Source organism: Thermobia domestica, chromosome 1, assembly GCF_964235325.1.
Source record: "Thermobia domestica chromosome 1, izTheDome1.hap1.1, whole genome shotgun sequence".
In the NCBI taxonomy this organism is placed as follows: Eukaryota; Metazoa; Arthropoda; class Insecta; order Zygentoma; family Lepismatidae; genus Thermobia; species Thermobia domestica.
In genome coordinates this window covers 249,873,134-249,899,227 of record NC_137454.1, presented here as the reverse complement: position 1 = coordinate 249,899,227, position 26,094 = coordinate 249,873,134, and the positions used below count along the sequence as shown (strand labels likewise).

The following is a 26,094-nucleotide window of genomic DNA, read 5'->3' as shown; positions in this document are numbered from 1 at the left end:
CTGAAGTTCTAATTACTCACTTTGGATCAATTCCCCAATCTGGCACCCCTGACTGAAGTTGGTTTGATCTAGAAGGCCTTCAATGTATCACTATATACTAGGGATGACCAACACGTCGACCAGCAAGTCATGAGAAGTAGACCGCATATCTTGAACTATGTGGTCGATGAGCAGGTTCCGTATTACTGTTTTAAGTATCTCCACTTTCTTCTTGATTTCCAGGGTGACTGAATAGATATCTTAAACGATTGCAAAATCTTCTTGATGAGCACATTTGATTTTGAGGTAGCCTTTGGTGAATGTAAGGAGATAGCCATTTGTTTGAATAACCTGGATACTGGTTATTGCGACGGAGGTTTGATGGACCTACCAGTTACTTTTGAAAAGATGTATCTGATTAGACAGGAAAGGTGTATTGCGAAAGTTGCACTGGGATCCTGATAGGAGCGGATTGGTTCGTACCTCCTATGGAAGTGATTGTATAACCGATTGTATCATACATAAATCAGAATTTGTGCTAGAAGGAGCCGTGGTTGAATTTGGTTGCCCCTGAACGGGAGGTGATGTAGTAGGGGCTGGGGTCTGAAATCTCAGAATGAGTGATCTGGGCATTGGTAAACTAGACAGTGAATTCCCTATTAGCATCTGCATCGAATGTGATGTAGGAAGGCCATAAACGTCGACATGACTCTGAGTTCCGTGCGTTCCATCCCAGCATGGAGAAAGCGCATTGTGGCCGGAATGTATATGGACATTGAAGTAATAGGGATTACTGGTATTTCGAAGTCGATCGGTCACCGATCATATTTGCGTAATCATAACCGAAACATCTTATTAAAGAGTGACTTATCTTCGAAGGAATTCATCTCGGCGTGAAGCGAAAAATGATCTGCTCTCAATGCTCTCAGCTCTTGTGAATTGTTATGAGAGTAAAAGTTGTACAAGTAATGCCAACCTATTCTTTAATCGAAAATGAAGTGGTCAATAATAATAATAATAATAATAATAATAATAATAATAATAATAATAATAATAATAATAATAATAATACCAGGGAAGCAAGAAAGTTCGTGCGCTTTTATACTATGGAAGAAAACTGTCAATTACAGGGTTTTAACGGTTTGTTTATTCGGCAAAATAGCCTCCATTTGCTTCTACAACCTTCTCCCAGCGCTCAACAAGCTTGTAAATGCCAGTTTTGTAGAATATTTGTTCCCGAGACTCGGAAAACTCAGCAACTGCATTTTTGACGTCTTGTTCAGTCTTGAACTGCCTGCCACGCATAAAGTTGTCTATGGCCAAGAATAAATGGCAATCCGAAGGAGCGACATCTGGGGAGTAGGGAGGATGAGATACAAGCTCCCAACCAAGTTCTGAGATTACTTCCAGCGCCTGTTTTGCGGTGTGAGGGCGCGCGTTGCCCTGGTTATAGAGCACACCTCTTTTGTTTACTAGTGCTGGCTGTTTCTGAGTCAGTTTGGTGGCTACCGTTCTCAGTTGTGATGAGTACACATCTTTGGTAATTGTCTTACCACGTTCCAAGAATTCGTAGTGCACGATACCGTTTGTAGTCCACCAAACACAGAGCAAAACCTTGTGTTGATGGATGTTCGGTTTTGCAGTCAAAGGCTTCGGATCATTCGGTGATAGCCAATGGTATGACCGTTTTTTATTGCCATACATGACCAACTTCTCGTCACAAGTTATTATACGGTCCAAAATTGGACAGATTTTGTGTCTCGTCAACAAAAATGAACAGATATTCAGTCTTAGAACTTGGCTCATAGCGGTCAGCTCGTGAGAGACCCACTGACCCAGTTTTCAGGTCTTCCCCAACTGATGCAGACTTACCCGAATAATTTTCCTGCTTACCTCGAATCGGTGAGCAAGTTCCTCGCATGTTTGACTGGAATAATCTTCAATAGAGGCCTTCAGGTGGTCCATATCCACTGATTTAGGCCTCCCAGAGCGAGGCTTATCTTGAAAGGTCTCGTCACCAGTTGAAAAGGTCTGGAACCATTTTTGTGCTGTACATTTACTTATTACACCCTCTCCGAGCGCAACACATATTTTTCTAGCTGCTTCTGCACCATTTGTCCCCAATTTAAACTCGTAAAGCAAACAATCTCTAAAAATTTCATTTGACACTGACATGATCACGAGCGATTTTTACACACTACACTGACAAATGCGTTGTTATATTCACCGTGGCTGATGCGTCAATGAATAAGCTTTCCCAAACAGTCAAAACTTTCATGCTACGGGGACAGATGTCGCCGCAACAGCCAAATGGAAGCGGGAGTGGTTCAAAAGCGCACGAACTTTCTTGCTTCCCTGGTAATAATAATAATAATAATAATAGCTGAAACATACGATTAGCCAATCAAGATACCCGACACATTTCCAGGATACCTTTAAAATCGTTGCTATTTCATTGCTTGTATAATGTCTGAAATGAAATGTAGCCCTTAAACCCAAAAGAAGTTGGCCACTCCTGCTGTATACAATATGAACTAATTTGTCAATTTCACTGTGGAATATTTCTCAAGAATTGAAATAGGAGTAAAGAATTTAGTAAAAATATAAGGAACAATTAAAGAAAAAGAAAGATGCAATACAAATAACCAGAAAATAGATAAGTTACCAAAGATATGAAGCTGTCGAGACATTTTGTTGCCCCCATGTCGGACTAAAAACCAGTGGATGCCAAGATTACACGAATTCCTTGAGCTACTTCATGGATATATTTATGGTTGTCCTGAATGTGTGAAGCGAACACCATCATTGCCAGATTCATTGCCGTGAAAACAACTGGTATAGAATAATAGGAAAGAACGTTTATCAATTTATTTGTCAGTCATGTGAGAATTTAGGTGTTTTTACTCGCAGTTTGGCATTAGAAGTAACAACGTTTAATTAGTCACATTCTCACTGACAAGGATTCCTCAGTAATTCTCCCGTGTCTTCTAAGCATGTTCCTGTACACCGCTTATTTCATTATTTCTTATATTTTATCTAATTTTTCATTACTATTTGAATGCTTGGAATCTGAAACTAGCTAGTCCAGAAGGTCCAAGTGGTAACGTAAAATCAGTACAAAACTCTCTTAGTTAATTCTTTAATTTTACTTTCATTTCACGCTGGTAGATATTCGTAACTGTTCCGTAACGCACGAAGAATGTCGTCTGGTAATTATGTTAACAGAAGAACGATGTGCCTTAGATGTCAAATAGTTTATCGGGCAACAGGAAGAAGACTGTTGTCAGAAGAGCATAAAATCGCTTCTACAGTCTACTGAAGCCTAAAATTGTTTCATCTTCTCCATACATACAGTATTCTTCGTTTGAAGATTTAGGATATACTGTCCAGTCCAGAATAGGAACTAAAATGAAACACGTGGATAGTATTTAATTTTGAAAAACTATTTTTGTTGGGAAGTTGACATTTTAACAATACAAGTATTCTTCTTCTTCTTCTTCTTCTTCTTCAACAACAACAACAACATCAACATCATCATCATCATCATCTATGCATTTTAGATATAATAGTAAAACACATTAACACTGATGCATATGCAGACGAATGTCGTGGAAGATTGCCCAACCTTGCATTTACATGCGAATCCGTCTCCGTAATGCTGAAAACATTGATTACGTTATCTTACGCGCCTTCAACCAAAGCACGTGCTACTTGCCCAGACTGCTCCATCCATCTCACCTACGACTAGCAAACAGACCTTGAAAACACTCTTGTTTACCACAAGAAGTGACCACCTGTGATGTTCTTTAAAGAAAGAAAAACAAAAGTTATTAAACGTTTACAAGTGATATGATATTAAGCACATATTCCATTACATCATCGTTGATACAGATTTTTTTTTTTTTTTTTTCATTTCTAATTGCAATAATCTGCCTATTGACTGTGTTTATATACTGTATAGTTGAGGGGCTCACTGGAAGGACTCATCGCTACCAAAGTGGGATTGTGAATTCCATGCAAAGTCGGCATCTTCGAGTCGCGGGTGCCCAACTTGTCGACTAGCAAGTCGTGAGAAGTAGCACGCGATGCAGGGACATTTGGAAAGAACAATTGTCCTCCTTGAGTTTGAGATACATATGTTTTTTAATGTATATTAATAGACTAATAAAAAACGTGAAAGTCTTATGTCAGTGGGATGTCTTGCCTGCTCCCTCCCCTTTGGCAAAACCTGAAATGACGCGGTGATCTAAATCATTGTCTGTGTCAGTTAAGGAGATTGCTAGTGATTTCTGAAATTAACAACAGCCCTCAAACCTAAAGAAGTTTGGCTACTCCAGGAGCGGATCCAGTGGGGGCGGTCGGGGCTATTGCCCCCGCAGAAAAGAAAACTTTCTTATTTTATATATAAGTAAATCCCGTCCCAGAGTTTGGAGCTCCTAAAAGTAGCTCTAAGTAGCAGTATTACAACCCTTTGCCCCTCCATCCCCGCCCTTGGGCTATCCCTGATATAGAATCTTACGAAAACTTCAGTTTTCGTCATACTTACAAGGGATGTATGCGAGTCGTGACAGCTGGAAATTTATGAAAATTGGTACCCTGACTAATTGTGGGTCGCTAATCATCGTGGTGATAGTCACTCAGTGCGGAAATGCCTTGTTTATCTTCTACGGATAATACATACATAAAGTAGTGATCGGGTGAGGCTGAGCCAAGTTAGACCAGAAAAACACCGGAAAAAGGCAGAAAATGAACAATGTGTGCAGGTAACCTGATATCTACGGGAGGGGGGCAAGTGACCAACATCACATAGTAGTGTCACACAAGCAGTGTTGCCAGCCCAACGGAAAATTACAGTTTTTCGAATAGAACGTATATCATTTTATGACATTAAAACAATTGGCATAAAACATGAAAGAAAATAAGCAAAATCTGGGTTATCAGTGTTGCCAAATAAGGGAGATATGATGCTCTGAAGTTGAGAAATTATGGGGTCCGTACAGACAAACGAACAGATGTACAATAACAACAAGACTTTAGAAGAAACAAATGTACAGTAGGGAGTAAGCTACAGCATGCACAGTATCCAGTGACTAACGAGCTTGATACAGGATTCACTCAAAAAGGGCACATGTTAGAGTAGCCGTAGAAAGAAGTCCCATGTGACATAATGCAGAAATGTGAAGAACAAGTCTTCCTGTAGCGCAGCAATTCCAATGGCGTTTGTGTGGAATCGGTATCTCGAACAGTTCCCGAGAGCTATAAAACAAACTGTCTTGGGGTTGCAACACTGCATAAATCCTGCATGCCTTCCATACCACAAAACGATGGTGTACCGCCTGGAAACAGTACAGAAAGGTAACAAATCTGTGACAAGAAAGTATGTCAGAATCGATTCGCAAAGATTAATGACCTGTGATAGGTGTCAGCCGAGAGTATAGGAAACGTTAGCATGTGAGACAACGATAAAGATAAAACACACTGCATTCAGGTTACCAGTAATATACAAGCGCAAAATATTTTAACATTATACACCAACACATATAACAGAAAAGCCATATACAATATGGCAAAATGCGTACAGTTCTCGTCCTAGCCGAACACTCGATATGGCATATCAAAACATTTAGTCACTGGATGCTGTGGTTTACTCCCTACTGTACATTTGTTCCTTCTGAAGTCTTGTTGGTCGTGTTGATGTTGTACATTTGTTCGTTTCATTGGACGGACCTCATAATTTCTCAACTTTAGAGCCTCATGTTTCCCTTATTTGGCATCACTGATAACCCAGATTTTGCTTATTTTCTTTCACGTTTTATGCCAATTATTTTAATGCCATAAAATGGTATGCATTCTATTTGAAAAAACTGTAAGTTTGTGTTGGGATGGCAACACTGCTTGTGTGACACAACTGCCGTGATGTTGGTCACATGTCCTCCTCCCGTAGGTATCGGGTTACCTGCACACATTGTTCATTTTCTGCCTTTTTCCGGTGTTTTTCTGGTGTAACTCGGCACAGCCTTATCTGGTCACTGCTTGGTATATGTATTATTCATAGAAGATAAACAAAGCATTTCCGCATCGAGTGACTATCACCACGATGATTAGCGATTCACAATTAGTCAGGGTACCAATTTCCATAAATATCCAGCTGTCACGATTCGCATATGTCCCTTGTTAGTCCAGTTGAAATGGCCCCCTTATTCCACTGAGTCCCCTCAGATATGTATTCAGTTGTAGTAATGTGCTTTATATCAGTTGTCATAGTGTATCACTCAGTTCTCAATAATCCTCAAGACTGGATATACGAGCTTCATACGACTCTGTACATAACCTGCAGTACATTAATATAACAGCATAAAATGGTAATAGTTTACAATAATGGTAATTACTTCGTGGTTGATTTTATATTAAAAGCGAAGAATTGGGTATCAGCAAAAATAAATAAAAATAAAAAATAGTAACAACAAAAAATGAAAATAAAATATGCTTCTTACGTTAGTTACACCTATGTATATAATTAGAAGTTTTTTTAGCTTTCAAATGGTAAAAAAAAGTAGATTCCTTAACATTACAACACACACACACACACAAGGTTATGACCGGGATGACCACCCACCGTCTCCCATCGCTGTTATTCCTTGTTTTTGAGACCAGAGTTCGAATTAGGATTTGCCATTTTGCATCGAGGTTTTATTTTTGGTGGGGTTCGGAGTTACTGTCCTCAATGGAGTTTGTGCTCTTTAATCTCAGGTGGAGTGTTGTACTGTATGGGGCGGAAACGTGGACATTACATAAAGGTGATGAAAATCGACTGGAAGCCTTCGAAATGTGGGTGTGGAGAATAATGGAAAGAATTAGTTGGGTCGAGCGGAAAACGAATGAGAGAGTATTAGAAATGGTGGGTGAGAAAAGAACACTTTTAGATTTTATTAGGATGAGGAAGAGAAACAGGTTGGGACATTGTCTAAGAAGAGATTGTATCATGAGGGACGTCCTAGAGGGTATGGTGTCTGGAAAGAGAGGGAGGGGGCGAAGGAGACTACAATTAATGGATGATATAAAAACAGAAAGATCATACGCGAAGACGAAGAAGTTAGCGGAGGACCGCAGAGCATGGAAGCTTCTCAGCTGCGGCAAGTGACCTGCCAATAAAGGCAGACTACCTATGATGATGATGATGATGATGAATCTCAGGTGGGCTTGGGATCACGTTAACTGATTTCGTTGGGGTTTGGGGCTCACCTCACGTTCGCTAATGTCAGCGGGGCTCGGTCTTGCGTTCACTGATAACAGTGGGACTCGGGTTATGTTCGTTAATCTCAATAGGGTTCGGACTTGCGCTCGCTGATCATAATGCTGCTCGGACTTGCATTCACTAATGTCAGTGGTGCTCGTGCTTGCGTTCGCTAATTTTAGTGGAGCTCAGACTTGCGCTTACTGATCTCAATGTTGCTCGGGCTTGCTTTCGCTAATCTCAGTGAGACTCGGGCTTGCGTTTCGCTATCCTCATATACTGTATTACTAAATAAACGTAAATTTAAATGCATATAGTTTAAATAACTACTTAGTAGCCTCACAACGCTGAATCAATACCTATACGGTATTCTTTAATCGGAAATCGAACTCGGGACATACGAAAGATATGCACGTTCAGCATATGAGCATCTTTTAAAACAACAAAACTTGTTATGTTTGTTAGAATAATTAAAGTTATTTATGATTCTTTATTTCTTTTTAATCTTCATAACTAGCTATAAAAGAACTCAGGGTCACTTTCTCCTTACGATGTATTTTCCTTGTATGCTTTTTATTCACGTCTTCTTCCGTAAGATTACATATACGTTTCGTTGATTTATGTAGAAGCTGAAGCAAGGCTACGAAACGATATAAAATTCATAATGAAATATCTGCACACGCGGATTTTACTGTTACTGATTTAGTTTTATTTTTCTTCGGACAAGTGTAGCAAATTCAGCAAAAGGAAAATACGATAGCAAGAGATATGAGAAGAAATACATAAAATTGTCAAAATTTGGAGCTTTTATGTACCTACCATTTAACAATTGTTACGAATCAAAATGGTCACCATATTTACGATATTGTTTATTACCGACTAGTTTCAAAAACAAAGTGGTCATCGTGTTTAGGATATTGTTTATCACAAATAGTTTGACCAAATAAAGTGTGTAGAGATAAGGAGTAGGATTAGGAACTAGATTTCTAAGCTTTCGGCGTCTATGGCCGTATTAGCCCATCACGTATGAGGGATGGATTCCATCCCATCTTGCCTAATCCCATCTCGCCTAACGATTTATCAGTCGCTGATATCTCCAAGATAAGAATGCCCGCCATTTTAGGCAAGATGGGAGTTCCCATCTTGCCTACTCCCATCTTGCCTAAGATGTAAGAAGGGAATTTCTGCACTAAAGAAGGAATTTCTGTAGAGGGAATTTCTCCATTAAAGAAGGAATCATTTTAACCAGATGTTTCAATCAATATTCGCCGTTCGAATATGTCTGCAGTACAGATACATGGAACAATTATTACATTTTCTGAAACCATCACAAATCTCGGGATAACAATTGATCCATATTTTGAGTGGAAACCCCGTTCAACGTTGTGCGTAAGAAAGCGTTCTGGTCTTTTCATTCACTCACCAGACTAAAGAAAATTCTAACCATTGACACAAAATCACTCCCTGTAAAATCTCTAATATTTCCTCACCTCGAATATTATGATGTAGCTCTATCAGACTTAAATGAAGAACTGTTTATAACGTATCCAAAACGCCTGTATACGGTTTGCTTATAATCTTAAACGATCAAACAGCTGGGACTAATGAAACTTTCCGATAGACGTTATCTGCATCGACTCACACTTCTCTAAGATTTTGCGCTTTTAACAACCCTCTTACTTATTTCAACGATTGCAACCATTAAATGCTCATCACGATCACGATACAAGATCAGGTGTAAATAAACTCTTTTCACTTCTCCTACACTCCTCTAAATATTACTAGAAATCATTCTTTGCATCCACTGTCCGTGCATGGAATGATCTTCCACCCAACATACGACAATCTCAGTCAATCAATCTATTCAAGAAGTCGGTTGAGCAGACCATCCATGCGTCTCTCTAGGCCAGAGTTTATCAACCTAGGGATTTGCAAGAAGCTTTCATGGAGGTCGCGAAGATAATTGGAAGAGATAAATATAATTAGAATCTAATACAGAAAAATATTTTTAAATATTATTCTGAATTTTGTTCTGATAGGCATATTTTTTTTATACATACTGTTAAGAACAACAAAAAATGGTGTCTTCCCACTTGAGTACGTTCCCATTTTCGTACATGTCAAAATCCTTCTCAGTTGCGTACAAGTGCCAGATGCAATGAAATGACATGATTTAAAAGCGAGATAAGAATTCCCATTTCCGTACAGGTTCAATAGCTGGTACTATTTCTGTGAATTTTTGTTTATTTTTGAGCAGAGCTGGATATGGAATCTAAAGGTTTCGTTTCGAGTAGCAGCCACAACGAATAAGAACCCCTGAATAGTTTCATTTTGCACGCCAGCACGACCTTCTTTATTGGCAGACATTTAAGAGCTACAACAAACTTTCTTCCCATTTTTTTGTAATTCATGCAGATATTGAAAGTTCAATAGAGGAAACTAATGTGATTCCAGTGGTTTTTAAGCCTTCTCCCGAACAAGAGAAAGTATATATATGAAAGGATAAAGTCCTGAATTGGAATGATTCAAGTGGACTTGCTTTGTGCAAATGTATAAAGTCAGATTCTAGCTTAGTTCTTACAAGTAATTTGTGTAATTTCATATTCTATCGTTCTGAAATAAAAATAAATAAATAAATAAATAAAGCTTATTGTCCAGATTTGGTTTTAATCCATTCGCTTTTAGGAAGTTACTGTATCCACTATATAGGTTTACAAGAAATGGATTCTACTATTATAGAAATAGATGTATATCGTGAGATCTCCGCAATAGGTATACTAAAAATCCCACACAAGCTTATTAGAAACCAGAAATTATAAGGGGGTTGCTGGCAAGATGATGTGATAAAATAGGGGTCGTCATAGGAATTAGGTTGAGAACCACTGCTCCAGGCTTACTGATCTGACGAAAATGCTGATTTTTTAAAATTCTTCTAACCCTTTATTTTTCTCTTCTTCCCTAAATATATCTGAAAATACTTTGCATTATATGTTTATTTGTAATAATCTATGTGTGAATGTGACATATGTGTGTGTGTGTGTGATTGTGAATGTAATTTTTGTTGTGATTTCAATGTTCGTCATTTTAATTATTATTTTATAAATACTTCGTATTGTCATATTAATTCTGATGATTGCATGGTCAAGTGGTAGACAAGGCATGATTAGCCTTAGTTTCACCATGTAAAATAAGACTAAATAAATTAATAAAATATTGTGAATCTCTGTCAACTAGAATATAAATATATAATAAACACCACACAACAAGAAAGCACAGGGGGGAAGGCGATTTAGTGAATTTAGTTCACTTTTAGCTTGTTTTGAGAATACTGGAAGATGATTGGCTGACAGGAGCCAATCAGAAACAAGATAAAAATATATACTTTTAATGAATTGTGCTGTTGATATATATAAAAGTAGCAGCAGATACACTTTATGAGATTGTTGTAGTTAAACATGGCTGTGACTTACTTGGAGAGTATACGCGGTGGGAAGTTAGTGTGTTATGAAGAATACATATATCGTATTAATAGAGTTTGTGGTAATAAAACCTATTGGAAGTGCAGTGAAGGTTGTAAGGCTACTATTGTTCTAGTGGAAGATTCTGTTGTGCGTACGTCGGTTTGCATGCACATGAGCCCAATACTGCAAGGAAACGAGGGAAAATATTGGTGAACAAAATGAAAGAAGAAATATAGTGCTTATTATATATTCATATTGTAGTTAACAGGTATTGTAAATATTCATTGAAACATACTGAAACTAGATTATTGATTTTCTTATGTAGAAAGATTAATACATAGATTATTTCTTTTCTGAAATGTGCGTATGATTTCACAATTTCTTAGTGTTGGTGGTTAATACTAGTACAGGAATTCCCTCTTTAGAGCAGAAATTCCCTTCTTACATCTTAGGCAAGATGGGAGTAGGCAAGATGGGAACTCCCATCTCGCCTAGAATGGCGGAGATTCTTATCTTGGAGATATCAGCGACTGATAGATCGTTAGGCGAGGTGGGATTAGGCAAGATGGGAGGACACCGAGGGATGACGTCCCTCGGCGGTCACACTATCCGGGGAAAGGAAGGAAGGAAGGAAGCGGCCTGGTACCTGTATACTATGTTAGGTTCCATCCCGGCATTTGCTTGGTTTGAATGAGAAAACCCATGAAAACTTCACTCAGGATGGCTGGTCTAAAATGCTTTCATACTTTTTGACCGAGTGTCTCCACCCAGAACCGCTCGCTCGCACCAAAGGTGTGTAGAGATAATTGGAACAGGAAGCCTAGTAACTAGTCGCTATGAATACAATGACTATTGTATGAAACCAGTTGTTCTCTTCGGTAAAGCGGGATTGTCTAAGATACAGGAGTCGATTTTCTGAACTATAAGCGAAATTTCGGCCTATTTTCAGTAATTTAGAAACAAATATCAAGCAATCTCTCCCAGCTGGTCTTGTCGCAGCGTACACACTTTTGGTGCACAGCGTCTCGGGTTCGATTCGCGATGGGATAATATTTAAAACTGAACGCATTACGGTAGTTCCAGTTCCACCTTAAACTATAGATTCACGAGTCTTTTAAGCCCTGGTGCTGAATGTGATGTTAAAGTCCAATCCAACCAACTTAAAATCAATCAAGAACTGGCCATAACTTATGACAAAATGATCAGCGCCACCAAATGGTTGTGGTGGTTGACATTCGTGTAGCGTTTTCCAATCTGTGATCCGCGAGATATTTTATTTTCATTAGACTTGGACTTGATCTTATCTTACTCCCATTTGGGATATTTGTAGGTATAATATGCATTACCTAGGTTTCAGTTAAATGAAAAGAATAGGCCTATAATACTAAACGATAAGAAATAACAAAATTACCAACCTAGGGTGAAAGATGCATCATCCATCACATTAAGTGAATGTTGAAATCATAATATTGGGCCTAACTGGTATAATTGTATTTTTTTCGTATATCTCCAATTATAGCAGCATTGTATTGTCATAAATGACATATTTAATGCTGTAAAATTATAATTTATTATTTCATTTTTATGATACGTAAAATACGAGGGTCACAGCAAATTTCATTTTTTTATGAAAATGGAAAAGAAGCAAGAAATTCTGAAATATGCAAATGGAAGATTAGTACATTATGTAAACGTTACATCTAAGAAGTTGCATGAACATACATATCCCCATCACGATATAGCACGAGAAAAAATGAGTCTGCCAACGAGGGAGGGCGACGAATAACTCACTATAACCAAACATTTTGATTTCATGGCTCATTGCTGTGGTAATGTCTTCACGTGTTCAAAAGCATGTTCCAGGGAATAGTTCCTATAATTCTGGCATGAGGTCGAAATCACAAGGTGATAGATCTTTCGAATATGGTGTGTGCTTTAGTATTTCCCATGCTCATCTCACGAGAAGACTGCATACAAGCTGCGTATGAGCTGTTGCATTGTCATCAAGGATGAGTGCACAAATATTAAGATGTACACAAACTATCTCTGTGTGCGCAGCTGCCTAATGTATCATTTTGCTGATGTTCATAACCACATTTAACTAGTTTTGATGTCACAAAATACTTTCCGCAATTTGTGCATATCTTTCTGTTCCATTCCAATTGACAGGATTCGATTGTCGATTCAAAGTTGCCACTCCAGTCACTCATACATGACACGGAATTTAACAACATGCAAGAAGAATTTTTTTTTTTTGTCTTCTTTTGATTCACAAATCACGTTCCGGAATTCGTGCACATCTTTCAGGTCCACTCTGTATATTGCATCATTCCTTTATTCATTTTACTGTTTCTGGTCCACATTCTTTCAATACTTCATCTTTCTCAACTATATGTTTCTCAATAATGAACGAAACATAATATGAAAAGTAAGTGTACGAATTTTTCTCTGATTGACTTAATTTGGTTTCGAGCCACGTCTTAATGTCAATCGCTGTTTTACTGTGAATATTTTGAAAGAGTGGAGGAACGTAGTGACATCTATTGTTGATTTTTGTGTTTTCACTCGTCTTAAAATAATAATAATCTTGTCGGTTCTGATGAGCTATGAATCTGTGAGACAATGAACCGTCTTTACTTTCTACACTTCTGAACTGACTCGTTTGAAAAATGTAGAAAAAATGAAAATGAATTTTTTGAGTTTTACGTCCCACGATTATGCCGGCTAGGCTAAATGAGACGGTAAAGATGAGAAATGAATGAAAAGGTGGAATGAAGAAAGTGGGAGGAAACGGGAGAACCCCGACGAAACCCACGCACACGGTGTTTGTCCACCACAAAGTTCACTTGCTGGGAGCAGGGTTTGAACCTGGGCTCCATGCACCAGAGGAGAACGCTCTACCACTCAGCCACCGCGGCACTATTTTTTTTTTTTTTTTTTTTTTTGTCACTCCGTAGAAAGAATGTACTTTAAAATTATGGATAATGCTTCCAAGTGTATAGACAATCTTAAATCTAGTACAAATGTGTATGGGGTTAGAAGCAGTGGCTACCGTGTAATTTGTACACATAGAATTGCAATATTTCTCTCTGTTAAAAAGTAGAAATAAAACAGTACTAAGAATGTATAATCAACCTTGGCTAAGTGGTAAATAATTAACGTTGTGAATGTGTCAACACGCTAAAGCTTCTGATTCTTCTTCTTTTAATAAATGACCTTGGTTCTTTTTCCATGTTGTTTTCAGTGTGAACGCTTTTTTCGCTCTTTATCTTTTGCAATTTTCCCAAATTATTTTTTCTTCAATCTTAACACATTACTACTGCTAGGCCCAAGTCTTTTTATTATTTTTAATGTAATATCCACAATTTGTATAAAAGACCGTTTCGCGGTTAATTTTCCAATATAGTGGCAACACTATAATCTGTTATTTGTGTTGGTCATGTGCCAGACAAAACACATGTGTGTTCCTTAATAACGAAGGTTTTTGCCAACGAAGATCTTGTATGTAAATTGTTGTGAGCTGTTCATTTCACAAGGACCCCTGTTGACCTTTTTTTCCCCTTCTTTCATTGAATATTTCCCATCTTAATTTCATTCATACTGTCTGTTACGACAGTGTTAAAGCAACAAATACAATATTGGGCTCTATTCCTTATTGTCCAAGTTTAGGAATCGTTTCTCATGAATGTCATGGTGAAGTCATTAGAAAAATAATCTCCGTTTTTCTAGACCAGGCTTAGATTTTTGAAGAGAATATCTATATAGTTTAACTGAAAAGCAGAAGAGATCTTTGTGTAGTCTAAGAATAAGATAGGAAGATAATATGAAAATGAACATTATTTTAGCTGGATATGGTTGGCATGATCTATGTACAGGGTGGTGCCGAGCCAACTGACACATTTCGAATTTGAATATTGCGCAGGCGTAACAACGTATATTGGCTAACGGGGTGGGAACCGAAAGAGGAAAGAACGCCACGTTATGGAGTCGCCAGTCAGTCGCAATGGAGCATTGGTGCACAGAACATCGTGTTACCTCACTTCCAAATTAATACAAAACTAAGTCCATGCCAGAAGTGCAACATTTTCTTACAGTTAGACGAAACTTTAATGTTGGTCTCTCCACGTTCTCAGGAGTTCGCATTATTCTTAGAGGGTGGAGCTCCATGTTTTACATCCAACACACTACTAACTAGTCTCTTCAAACTTCTTCACCCAAGCCAATATGGTATTCCGAGATGAAATCTTACCACGTCGACCAACCATACAATCCAATTCTTCATCACTTGACCAGTTTCTTCCTTAGTCCAAAATTAAACCTGCTAGTTAAGAGTGATCTTGTTTTGTTGAATACCTCTTTGTCTCTGGTAATTCTTGACCTCGTGTCTTTGGTCCAGTTAGCGTCTTTCGTCGAAATAGTTCGCAGATATTTGAAATGATCTACCTCTCCAAGTTCTCGTTCTTCTACTTTGACTCGTAAGGGCACGTTTCCACGTGATATTCTCATGTCGTCCGATTTTTCGACATTGATATCCATTCCATATGATTTCGCAGTGTCGACTATTTTGTCCATCTCTAAAATTAACTGACAAATATACTTGAGAATTTTCTTGTCAGGAACATGCATTTGTCGCGATTCTTACTAAGTTGGCCTATACATATGTTTTTCGTTAATTCCGTATTTCAGTCTATTTCGTTGATTTTTACAGGGTTTGTATGATAAGTAATGAGACCAGGTCTGGAAACATTGTTTTATTGATCTGATCTGTACAGGGACTTAAAAGCTTTCGAAGTACTCTCCTCTTGCGTCGATGCACTTCTGCAATCGATGTTTCCACGCTGCAAACGCCCCCTGGAAGTCAGCAGCCGGCATGTCCTTTAGAAATGTGGTCACGGCTGCTTGGATGGCTGTGACGTCTGCAAAACGGGTTCCTTTCAAGCGTGGCTTCAGCTTCGGGAAGAGGAAGAAGTCGGCCGGGCTCACATCTGGGCTGTAGGGTGGTTGTGGAAGGACTTCCACCCCAATCCGGGTCAAAAAGGAGGTCACTAAGAAGGCGGTGTGGGCAGGGGCATTGTCGTGATGCAACTTCCACCGGCTAGCGATCGCCGGTCTTTTCCGCTTGACGCTCCTGTGCAGTCTCTCAAGGACTTGTTTGTAGAAGGCGGCGTTGACGGCTTGTCCTTGGGGTACAAACTCCTTGTGGACCACCCCCACATTGTCAAAAAAAACAATCAACATTGTTTTCACCTTTGACTTCGACATTCTGGCCTTCTTGGGGCGCGGGGACGCAGGAGTGTGCCACTCCGCGCTTTGACGTTTCGTTTCAGGGTCGTACTGGAACACCCACGACTCGTCACCTGTTATGACGTCATCTTCAAAGTTAGGGTCACTGTTCATGAGGTTCAACAGTTCCTGACAACAATCAACACGTCGTTGCTTTTGTTCGTCAGTCAACACTCGCGGCACCAGTTTCGCACAGATTTTTCTCATTCCCAATTGTTCCGTCACAATCTTGTGCACTGTTGTGTGGTTCATATCGAGTTCATCAGCAATCAATCTCAACGATAATCGACGGTCTGAGTTCAGGAGATCCCTCACTTTTGCCACAGTTTCGTCCGTAGTCACTGTTGTCGGGCGTCCAGCCCTCTCCAGATCCTCAACGCTTTCCCGGCCGTTCCGGAACGCACTGTGCCAACGAAATACCTGGGCTTTGGATAGGGCTTCCTCTTTGTAGGCCTCCGTGATGAGAGAAAGCGTCTGAGTAGCCGTTTTCCCCAGGCGAACGCAAAATTTGACCGCATAACGCTGTTCGATGGAACCCTCCATGTTTGTTGATTTTCCGCCGTGACAAGAATGTTCACAAGGGCTTTGTCCAAGGCTTGTCCGCGCTCCACTAAGGCTCGGAGCCAACTGACGCGCGGTGCGTTGCTTTGCTCGGACCCCCCCCCCTACATCCTCCATCACCGACAAACCCGCTCCAGCGACACGCGCGCCGCGGCGCGGCGAGTCTCATTACTTATCATACAGACCTTGTATTCGTCATTTTTCCTAAGTTTCAACAATTTATCTCTACTTTTCGTGGTTATTTTAAGTTTGGTAATATTCTCGAGACTGCACCGAGGTAAATACATTCTTTCACAAGATGACAATTTACGAGGAAAAAAAGAGGATCGGAACTATTAATTAATCTTCGTTAAATATGTTGTCAAGCGAATGTTCTCCTCTGAATGTGTTATACAATTTACACCGAGGGATTATTTCTTTAACTTTGCAGTGCATTCGCACAGACTCGTATCAATAACAGGATTAATATTACCCATCTTCCTAAGATCCTTTTATTTATAGAGTATTAGCTGTAGTTTATTAACAATGTAAAATAAAATCGTTATGGTCTCCGAACATGACTGAGTCGAGGGAGAAAATTAATGCAGTGAGTCTTGAATATAATTAAGAAAGAAATTCTGTTTTTTAAAGTTGTATCGTTGTTTCTGTGAAATGCATTTTTCACACATGTAGCATGACAAAAATTTAACTGTACCAAATACACAGTCATACTCCAAATACTTTGCCAGCTGTACTTATAGTCATAACTGTAGGTAAAATACTGAAAATATTCACATTTTTTTTAATATGTAAAAGAGATACAGCATTGTTTGCTTGATATATTTCTACCCAAGTATTGAGGTGAAATCTTTGAGGTTTACGTCTAGTTATGCCGTGTAGGGTAAAGGAGAGGGTGATGATAAGAATGAGTAAATGATGGAGTGAAAAAAGGTGGGAGGAAATGGGAAAACCCCTAGAAACACATACATACACTCGGTGTTTTTCCACCATAATGCTCACATGGTCCGAGTTGGGATCGAATCATGGACCCCACACACCAGAGATGAACGCTCTGCCACAGAGCCTCCGCAGCCCCCGCCACCTATTGAATGTGAGTATAACGATTAAAAGAAGAGAGGGAAAGAGATAGTGGAGCCAGTACATTAAAAAGTTATTTGCATTTCTCTGGTTTAATATGCAGGAGCTATATGCTATTAATAGATTGAGGGTGTGAGAAAGATAGGTTTGAATAAACATTTCCGTAATTCATACCTAGTTTCATTTTTTATTTTGTTAAACGTTATTGTGAAGAGTGTTTTAGTGAATGAGACGAGCTGTTGGGCGATGAGAACTTTCCAATGTGTGATGATGAGTGTGCTTTTGTCGACCTTCTAGGAAACCGAATGGTTCACCAGCCAAGCCACTTGATGGATTTCAAAAGCGCTGGTTTCCATGGCAACCGAAAGCTGATGATTAAGGATAGTCAATGACCTCGCAGTTTCATCCTATTTTATGTACACATTTATTATTATTAGTATTATTATTTTACGCCCACTATACACTAGAGGTTAAAATAGTGTTTAATTAAAAGCACTAATTGCATTGTATGTACATTTAATAAATTTATTTATTTATTTATTACCGTTTATTTAGTTCGGGATAGTTAATACCTCCGACAAACTCGATAACATACCTTTTGCACAGTTATTCAAGGACTTCGTTATATACAACAACAATCCCACAGGAAGCAACATGTATTAACGTCAGATAAACAAGTGATGACGCACATAGAATTATCTATTAGTGTGACTGTTTACTATCAGGAGTTAGTGTGATGTACTGAGACGTTTACCATTTAAGAGAATTTCTCATTGTGACCCTTGCCTTTAAACCACCACTATTACAAATCTTAAGCAAGGTTGTGTAACATTCCAGGATAACGTTATTGATCAGTTAACCTTTTATAATTAGGATAATATTGTAGTTGTATAAAGCAAGGATAATCCGTTAGTAATACGAGGATGACGTCGCGTGGGTTCGGGAACGTTTTAGAGTTGCCGCTTTCCTAGATACAAGCAATTTTATAGTTCACTATAAGCAAAATCTAGGACGATACAATGTTTCACAGTGGTCGGTTGGACTGGAGTTTAACGTACATTTCAGCACCAGTTCAACGTGAGATCCTAACCACATGAGCTCTCACCGGGAATCGCGTATAGTTTTCTCTGATCCTTTGCCCCGTAAGTGCATACGCTAAACATTTAGGTAATCGTTTTTTTATAATAAGTTAATCTTTACGTAGGAAATGTTCGAACTTTTTTCACTTATTTGCGTATTTTATAATCTTTTTTGATATTATTTAGCTTGTCCCCCCGAATCTTTCTATTGTTCCAAGCAATCTGTTTCACAGTGTATGTATAGTAAGAATGTTAAACAGGATATATATATATTAAATATATATATATATATATAATGTATATATATATATATATATATATATATATATATATATATATATATATATATATATATATATATATATTACCGTATTATTTGTGTGCATTTTGTGTATGAATATACATAGCGTACATGTGAGAGGATAATGTTGAAATCATGCAGCATAGTGTAGGAACTACAGAACTCTGAAAAACATTAGATAGTTTTAGAAAATCTAATGTAATGACGATCATAAACAAGAGAACTAGACACTTAGAGAGAGGAGAATTGGATCCAACAATAAGCGAGAATTTGGAAACTCGTCAAGAGTTGACAAGGTTCACCCATTCTCACCCCCTCCTCCTTAGTGACAGCCTTTAATTTTGTGTCTCCATGAATACAGGATGGATCATTAACCTTGATAACCAATACAAAAGCGCTGAAATTTTGTACCATGCAAATATCGCCAGGGGGACTTTGACATATTCTGTTATAGCACGAGGTTAACAGTGTAGCCAACCTAACATAAATTTATATATTTTTTTTTCAAATGACAATTTAATATATGAGAAAATATCATTTTGCAGACTAAAGAATTTTTTAAAAGCTGTGAAGAAGACTGTAAAATCATATTATTATAATTCGCTATCGTTTTAAAGGAAAGAAGAATACTTCTACATATAAATCAATAGGCTGAGAAATAAAGATGGCACATGTACTCAACGCCGTTAAGAAAATTGGGCAGTGTTTAATGCGGATGTGGGTAAATCATTCCTCTGTAACATTTTATATTTCGTCTAATAAAAAATTGTAATAGCTTTACTTTTTCAGTCTTCCTCATTAAGTCGTGTCAGCCTTATTTGGGAGATATTTCTATCTCACTAAGTTTATTGTGAGATTAAAATGATAAACTGTTTGTTTTAGTTTTGGTCTTTCATTTCACATATCTTCAATTTTTCTGAACCAATGCTCGCTACTAGCCTACACAAAAGTATAATAAGATATTTTTTTTACTCAATTTCCTTTTTCGTTTGTTTTTGTTTTAAAGAAAACATTGACCCTTTCCCCTCCTAGGAATAAATCCTGTAGACGCCCTTGATTCGAAGTAGGGTTGATTTCTTACAGCTATTTTAGGTACAGCTAACGTTAAGCATTCAACAAGAATAGCTTTTATTTCGGAAACGATAGAAACGAAGACAGTTGATGTGTGACGGATCCACAAACAGGAAACTTATAGTACAAATGTGACACATAGGCCTACGTGCGTGAAATTTCACATGTGGAGTGCAGTGCAGAAAGGGGGATATGGAGACGTTAAATGAGAATGATCGTTGCTTCACTACATGGTGTTTTGTCTGCATGGGGTGAAAAAAGCACTCAGCCGAGACCATCCACGTTCAGCCCTCTTGTGTTGGTCATGAAACAAGGGATGAAAGCGAGGAAAAAATGGCTCTTGAGTACGTAAAAATAGCTGTGAGAAGATGATGAGCTAGAACTTTCATTTTGAGCCTTTGTAGAAAAATGGCGTGTGGTTGAAAAGGGGCGGAGCTGAGGGGGTTGATAAGTACTGAACAGTGCAGCAGACGTGAGTGAAGACTTTATCCATGTAGGAAGTCTGTTGCGGTAGTTATAATGGTTTTAGACATCCAAATAGGGAAACTGATGAACAAAAAAGGTTACAGAAATAGACAAGACTTTTTTCTCTCATATTTCTGCTTCCGATCAATTGTCACTTTGGATTATACTGAAGAAACAAAAGTCATGCTGGAAAATGTTGTTCTATCACATCAGGTCTGGAAGACAAGTCAGTTTAATATGTTAAAACTTTTCGCTGGCATTAGGCCAGCGTTCTGCACAATCTATTTATTTCAGGCAGAAATATTGATAAACTAAAAATATTAGTTTATTTCATCACCAGGACTTATCGACACATTAGCATTTATCCATCCTCTTCAAAGTCAAATTGTTTCGTTTATGACAAATTGTGTAAATTTTGCAGCAATTTCAGATTTCTCAAGTGGGTCTGTAGCTTGTTTAGCTTATACATAAATTCGGGACTCGGTGTGAACTACGTTAATCAAATTGTGCACGCTGATAGAGGCTCTTGTTTACATGGAGTAAAAAGGAGGTAGATGTGACGAATCGAGCTATTGAGGGAAAGTAACTGAAAAATGTTTCATAGATTTCTCAAAGGCTATTTGAAATAAATTGATCAAAATTTTTGTGTTGATATGTTCATGGTTTAAATAATTTTAAGGCATTATGGTTTTGCGTGCTGCGTTCATGATGAACTATTGTAGAAACGTTGTAGAGTGACAATGGTAAGCTGGACTGTTCGCTCAGATTTGTTTTGTATACCTTGTTTATACTTGTGGTTATCTGAATTGCAAGCTTTTTTACTTTTTAGGTTGATAATTAAAATAATAATATTCTTCAATACCCGTCAATGGCATCATTCTTCGCTCACACCAGCAATGGATTTGATTCGTATTTAAACAGTGTTGTGGTTGTTGTATAAATGATTTATTAATCGTTTATGGGTTGGAAACACTGCTTTTTCCGTGAATTTTATTTTACGAAAGTTTGAGTTCTTCCAGTGTTCATATGCAGCATCGAATTCTTGGTAAAACTATAGCTACATACAAATAGTAGTGAAAAGTGAATATGTTTGCTTTGTATACATATTGAAGGGAAAAGTAGTACTTTTTTTTAAAGTAAAATAGTAAATTATGTACGTAAAAATGTAAAAAAAAAAAAAAAAAGTACAGTAAATATGTTGTTGAAGAAAAAGTATTCGGAATATGTCTCAAGATTGTGATACAAAAACTATTGGAGTGTCACAAAAATTACAGAGTTTTCTCATACACTGAAAATTTTGTATTTAATTTCCTTTCAGTTGAATAGATTAACTATTGATTACTTACTATCTGTGAGTGATTGATAGAAGACATGAAACTGTATTTTATCTAGAATCAGTAGAAAAATTCATATCAACAAATGGTTATGAGTATTTTGGGTAAAGCCGAAATCAATACAGTATTCCCGATTTAAAAGTCTGGAAAAACAAGTTAGTCTATCTAAAGTCGATCTTATTCTAATCAGTAGTAATAACTATGTAAGGTTAGCTACTAAGACAAAAAGGGGAATCAAATCAAATCAAATCTAAAAGAAAACGACCGAATGCATACTTTTGCAGAAACGAAAAGTCTTCTGCCTACGTTTGTAGTTGATTGTTTATAAGGAATTTCAAATCTTAATAAGAAAAGACGATAAAAAAAAGTTTGGCTAAATTAAACAAACAAAAAAAAAATAGTTCCCGTTACCATTTAGTTTATTCTAAATAAACTGCGCCTTGACCAAGTATTTGTTTACACGTTCATTGTATAAACAAATTATTTGCTCATGTTTGCTTATTCTTAACAGAGGATGCAACACACATTGTCTAGGTGGTAAGAGAGATCCACTGATTTCAGAACCGCAATGAATTTACTCTATACTAGCGTTATTAAAGTAATTCGAATATTTGATATTCAAATATCTTATCGAATAATTTACTCTCTATTAGTCCAGTATTCGTTACTCGATTCTTAGTCTTTTATTTATTATCTTCAAACGACGAAGGATAGCATGTTGTTAGTTGGTCAATTTTAGATTTTCCGTCCTTTCTTTTAACTGCCAAGGTTAAGTGAAACGTGGACCTACAACTTCGGCGAACCATGTGAACTTTCACCAAAAATCGAATCTGGGTTTCCGCGCCGACGGTATGCATGCTAACTATACAACCAAAAGGAAGGTTGATGCATGAACGAAATTCATAGGAAATAGTGATAGTGGTTATAAAATATTTGATTATTTCTACAGAACGCTTCCCACCAAATATCATTGGTGTATAGTGCTTAACAGATTTGTTTAAATCAAACCAAATTGTTGTTTCAACCAACAAAGATTTGGAAAGTGTTTAATCTAAGATTTGCTTTTGTTAAACGAACCACTTTGCCTTATAAGTTCGTTTTTTCCTCTTGTGTTTTCTTTTCATAATAGATGGGGTGAAATAGTCAGAAGAGATATAGTTCGTTTCATAGTAAGACATGTTGATTCGATTCAACGTTAATTTATATGTTCATGTCTTATTATATAAAACGAGGAGTTGAACCACCAACTGTACACTTTATACTAAATTGTCCACATTCATGCAAGGATTTAATTTTCAATTTTTTTCTCTAGTAACTGGACATGTACTTTTTTCCGGATTAAGTCGCAATATTAACTCCTTTTTTTAAATAAAATAATACGTTTGATACAGTTAAAATGCTGTAAGCCTTATATGTCCTTTAACGTCAATCTTCTAACATAATTATACATTATTTGTCATGTAATGCTAAATGAGCAGTATATGCCAGCACGAGAAATGCAATGTAAATTTAATCATGCACTTTTTTGACATGCAACACTTTCTAACATTTCGTGTGTTGTGTTACGAAACGAATATTTCACCATTAAGTGCAAAATTGCAGGTGATAGTGCGTTTTGTTCTGAGTACAGGTTTCTAATACTAAAATATATACAATCTTTAGTAATACTTTGTCCTGTTTTTAATGGCAGCTGGGACAAGAGCTTCATGAATGTTCTGGAATAAGTTTTTTTTTTCCCATTTATGTTAGACCTAGGGCTGTATACGAGACGAGACGCAGATTTTTTGTAACAATAAACGGAATGAGATAGCGCTCTTCCAATAGAAACACACTTTGTGAGACGACATATCACATTCACGACATCTTTACGAGACGAGATAGCCTAAACTTTTGACTTGTAGGCAATTCTAGCTGTATCTTTTTTTTTCCGTTTGTCATTACGTAGAAATAGTCACTGTATATTCTCGTTACTTAGAAAATGAAATCATAAATGTTTCGTATTGAGAAATGTGAATGTGAACAAGGTATGACATGTATTTCTCTGATGATTCATAAAGGAACTTAAAATGTAAATGTACCCAACAAAAGATTACGGATTGATATATTTATTTATTTTTAAATGCACTCTATGTATGTTTTCTGTTTCAACTCTTACCGAAGTATTGAGTTGTGCTCAAGGAAATTAATAATAGAACCAGTAAACTATGAGCTGCTATACACTTTTGTTGCTAACTGTATCTATAATAAGAATAGGGATAATTTGAAGTTTTTCCCCTTCCCCTTCACAATTGAGGTTGTACTTGAAATAAGTTCTCGGGTAACCTAATTGTTTTTCAGTGTTTCCAAACCATATTATTAATGTGTTATGTATATACTTTAAACTGTCATTACTTTGCATACTTATTTCTAGGAGAGATCCTGCTTGCAATATCCAATATGGATGACGAAATTCAACAGACAGTGGAATCCATTTTGGGGAAAGGGGTGAAAGTAGTGGATTGTGAGAAAAATACGTGTGTTCGTGAAGAGGAAGTGTTGTTAGTGAATGGATGTCCCATTACGTTAGAAGGTGAAGAAGGTGCTGCGATTCGGGAAGCCCTTCTTCATGGGGCAGTGCCCCATTGTGATCTGTTAAATCAGATTTTGATACGTGCAGGAATTCTTCGTGCGCCGGTAAAGTTGGAGACAAGTTTAAGTGTAAAATCCAGTGTGTTAACGCGTGAAAATGTTACAGTTCAACGCAATGGGCTTGTCGTTGATGAACGTAGTCGAGAAATGAAGGAAGATAATTATTATACAAGTACCACAAGTGAAGTGTGGGAACCCGTTGGTGGATCCGGTGCAAATGGTGCTGGTGTGGGTAATATCACGAATGCGGATCAGCCAACAGTAATGCGCGGCGGTGCTGCGTCTACTCCATCTTCGCTGGACGATGATGATGACCATGAAATGGATTTAGCTACCAATGGATTAGATAAAGTTCATCTGTGTAGTAATAGTAATCACAAACCTGCGAATATCAACAATAACATTGGAGTACAGAGTACTACGTCAGCTGTAAGTACAATTGATATTTGTTTATTAACTTCTGTTGCAGGTTATTTTATTTCCCATATACCCATACATGAGGAAAGTCGTTAACAATCAAATTTGCGTCCACAGGCAACACCAACAATTTCATATCAATATAGTGTTGGCAATACAGATCAAGTTAAAATTCTGAGGGAAATTCCAAGTTGAGGAAAATCAAAATTCTTGTTGTTACACTAATAAAGATCAAATCTTAATTCTTTTTAGTAGAGGAAGATAATGCATGTTACTAACAATGTAAATTATTTGCCATGAAATTACTTGAATATGCAACTCTTGCATGGAACCTAGGCACAAAAACAAACTTCTTAAAAATAGAAAATCCAGTCCAGATTTCTGAGATATCGTGTTTACAAACGAACGTGTTTTCTGAAGCTACTATAACCCATAAGCACAGGGGGAAAATTTTACATGACGAACCTCTTTCAAATAAATGGGCCAAATATTAAACTATACAGAAAACCATATATATATTCTCTCTCTCTCTCTCTCTGATACACACACACACATTCACACACATTCACACACACACACACACACACACACACACACACATATATATATATATATATATATATATATATATATATATATATATATATATATATATATATATATATATATATATATATATATATATATATATATATAATATGTATGTATAGACGCGGATCCAAGGGGGGCTATAACCCCCTCCCTTGACGTTTAGTTATACACTGAATAAAATGGGCTTCAATCCCGCTTTACACTGGATGAAGCGGCAATGGTTTAACCCCCTCCCTTGATCATATCCTGGATCCGATATTATATATATACAAATCTACAAAAGCTATACGAATATACTGTCACCAACCTGGAAGATGAGTAGAACCTACAATAGACTGGGAAAAAGGTCAAGTAATATGTTTTTATGTTGGGTGCCTTACAAGATTTAAAACTGAAATTGTGAATATATTACATCATGAAAGACAAGGGAGGGGGGGGGGGTGAGGGTCAACTTTGACTAATGTCGGGAGCTCGGGCCTTTCGGTAGCCCGTGATGTATGTTTTCTTCATTCAATGTTTATAAGTTTAAAATCAGACAGCAACAAAAATAATTATAACTTTCCTAGAAGTAAAATCGATTTCCAATACCCGTTATTTCTTCTAAGCTGGAACT

The 26,094-nt window shown here is 37.4% G+C and overlaps 1 protein-coding gene across 3 annotated transcripts in view; it reads left to right on the top strand.

Annotated features, from left to right (window-relative positions):
- LOC145695006 (uncharacterized) overlaps positions 1 to 26,094 on the top strand; it is a 1,107,003-nt gene that overhangs the window by 517,878 nt on the left and 563,031 nt on the right. The window contains exon 2 of one of the 3 annotated variants that reach the window (XM_081771842.1): positions 24,256 to 24,902. The exons of the other annotated variants lie outside the window; for them this stretch is intronic. Coding sequence (XP_081627968.1) covers positions 24,282 to 24,902 — 621 coding nt within the window. The 5' untranslated portion in view covers positions 24,256 to 24,281. The remainder of the gene's footprint in view (positions 1 to 24,255; positions 24,903 to 26,094) is intronic. 3 annotated transcript variants of the gene reach the window in all.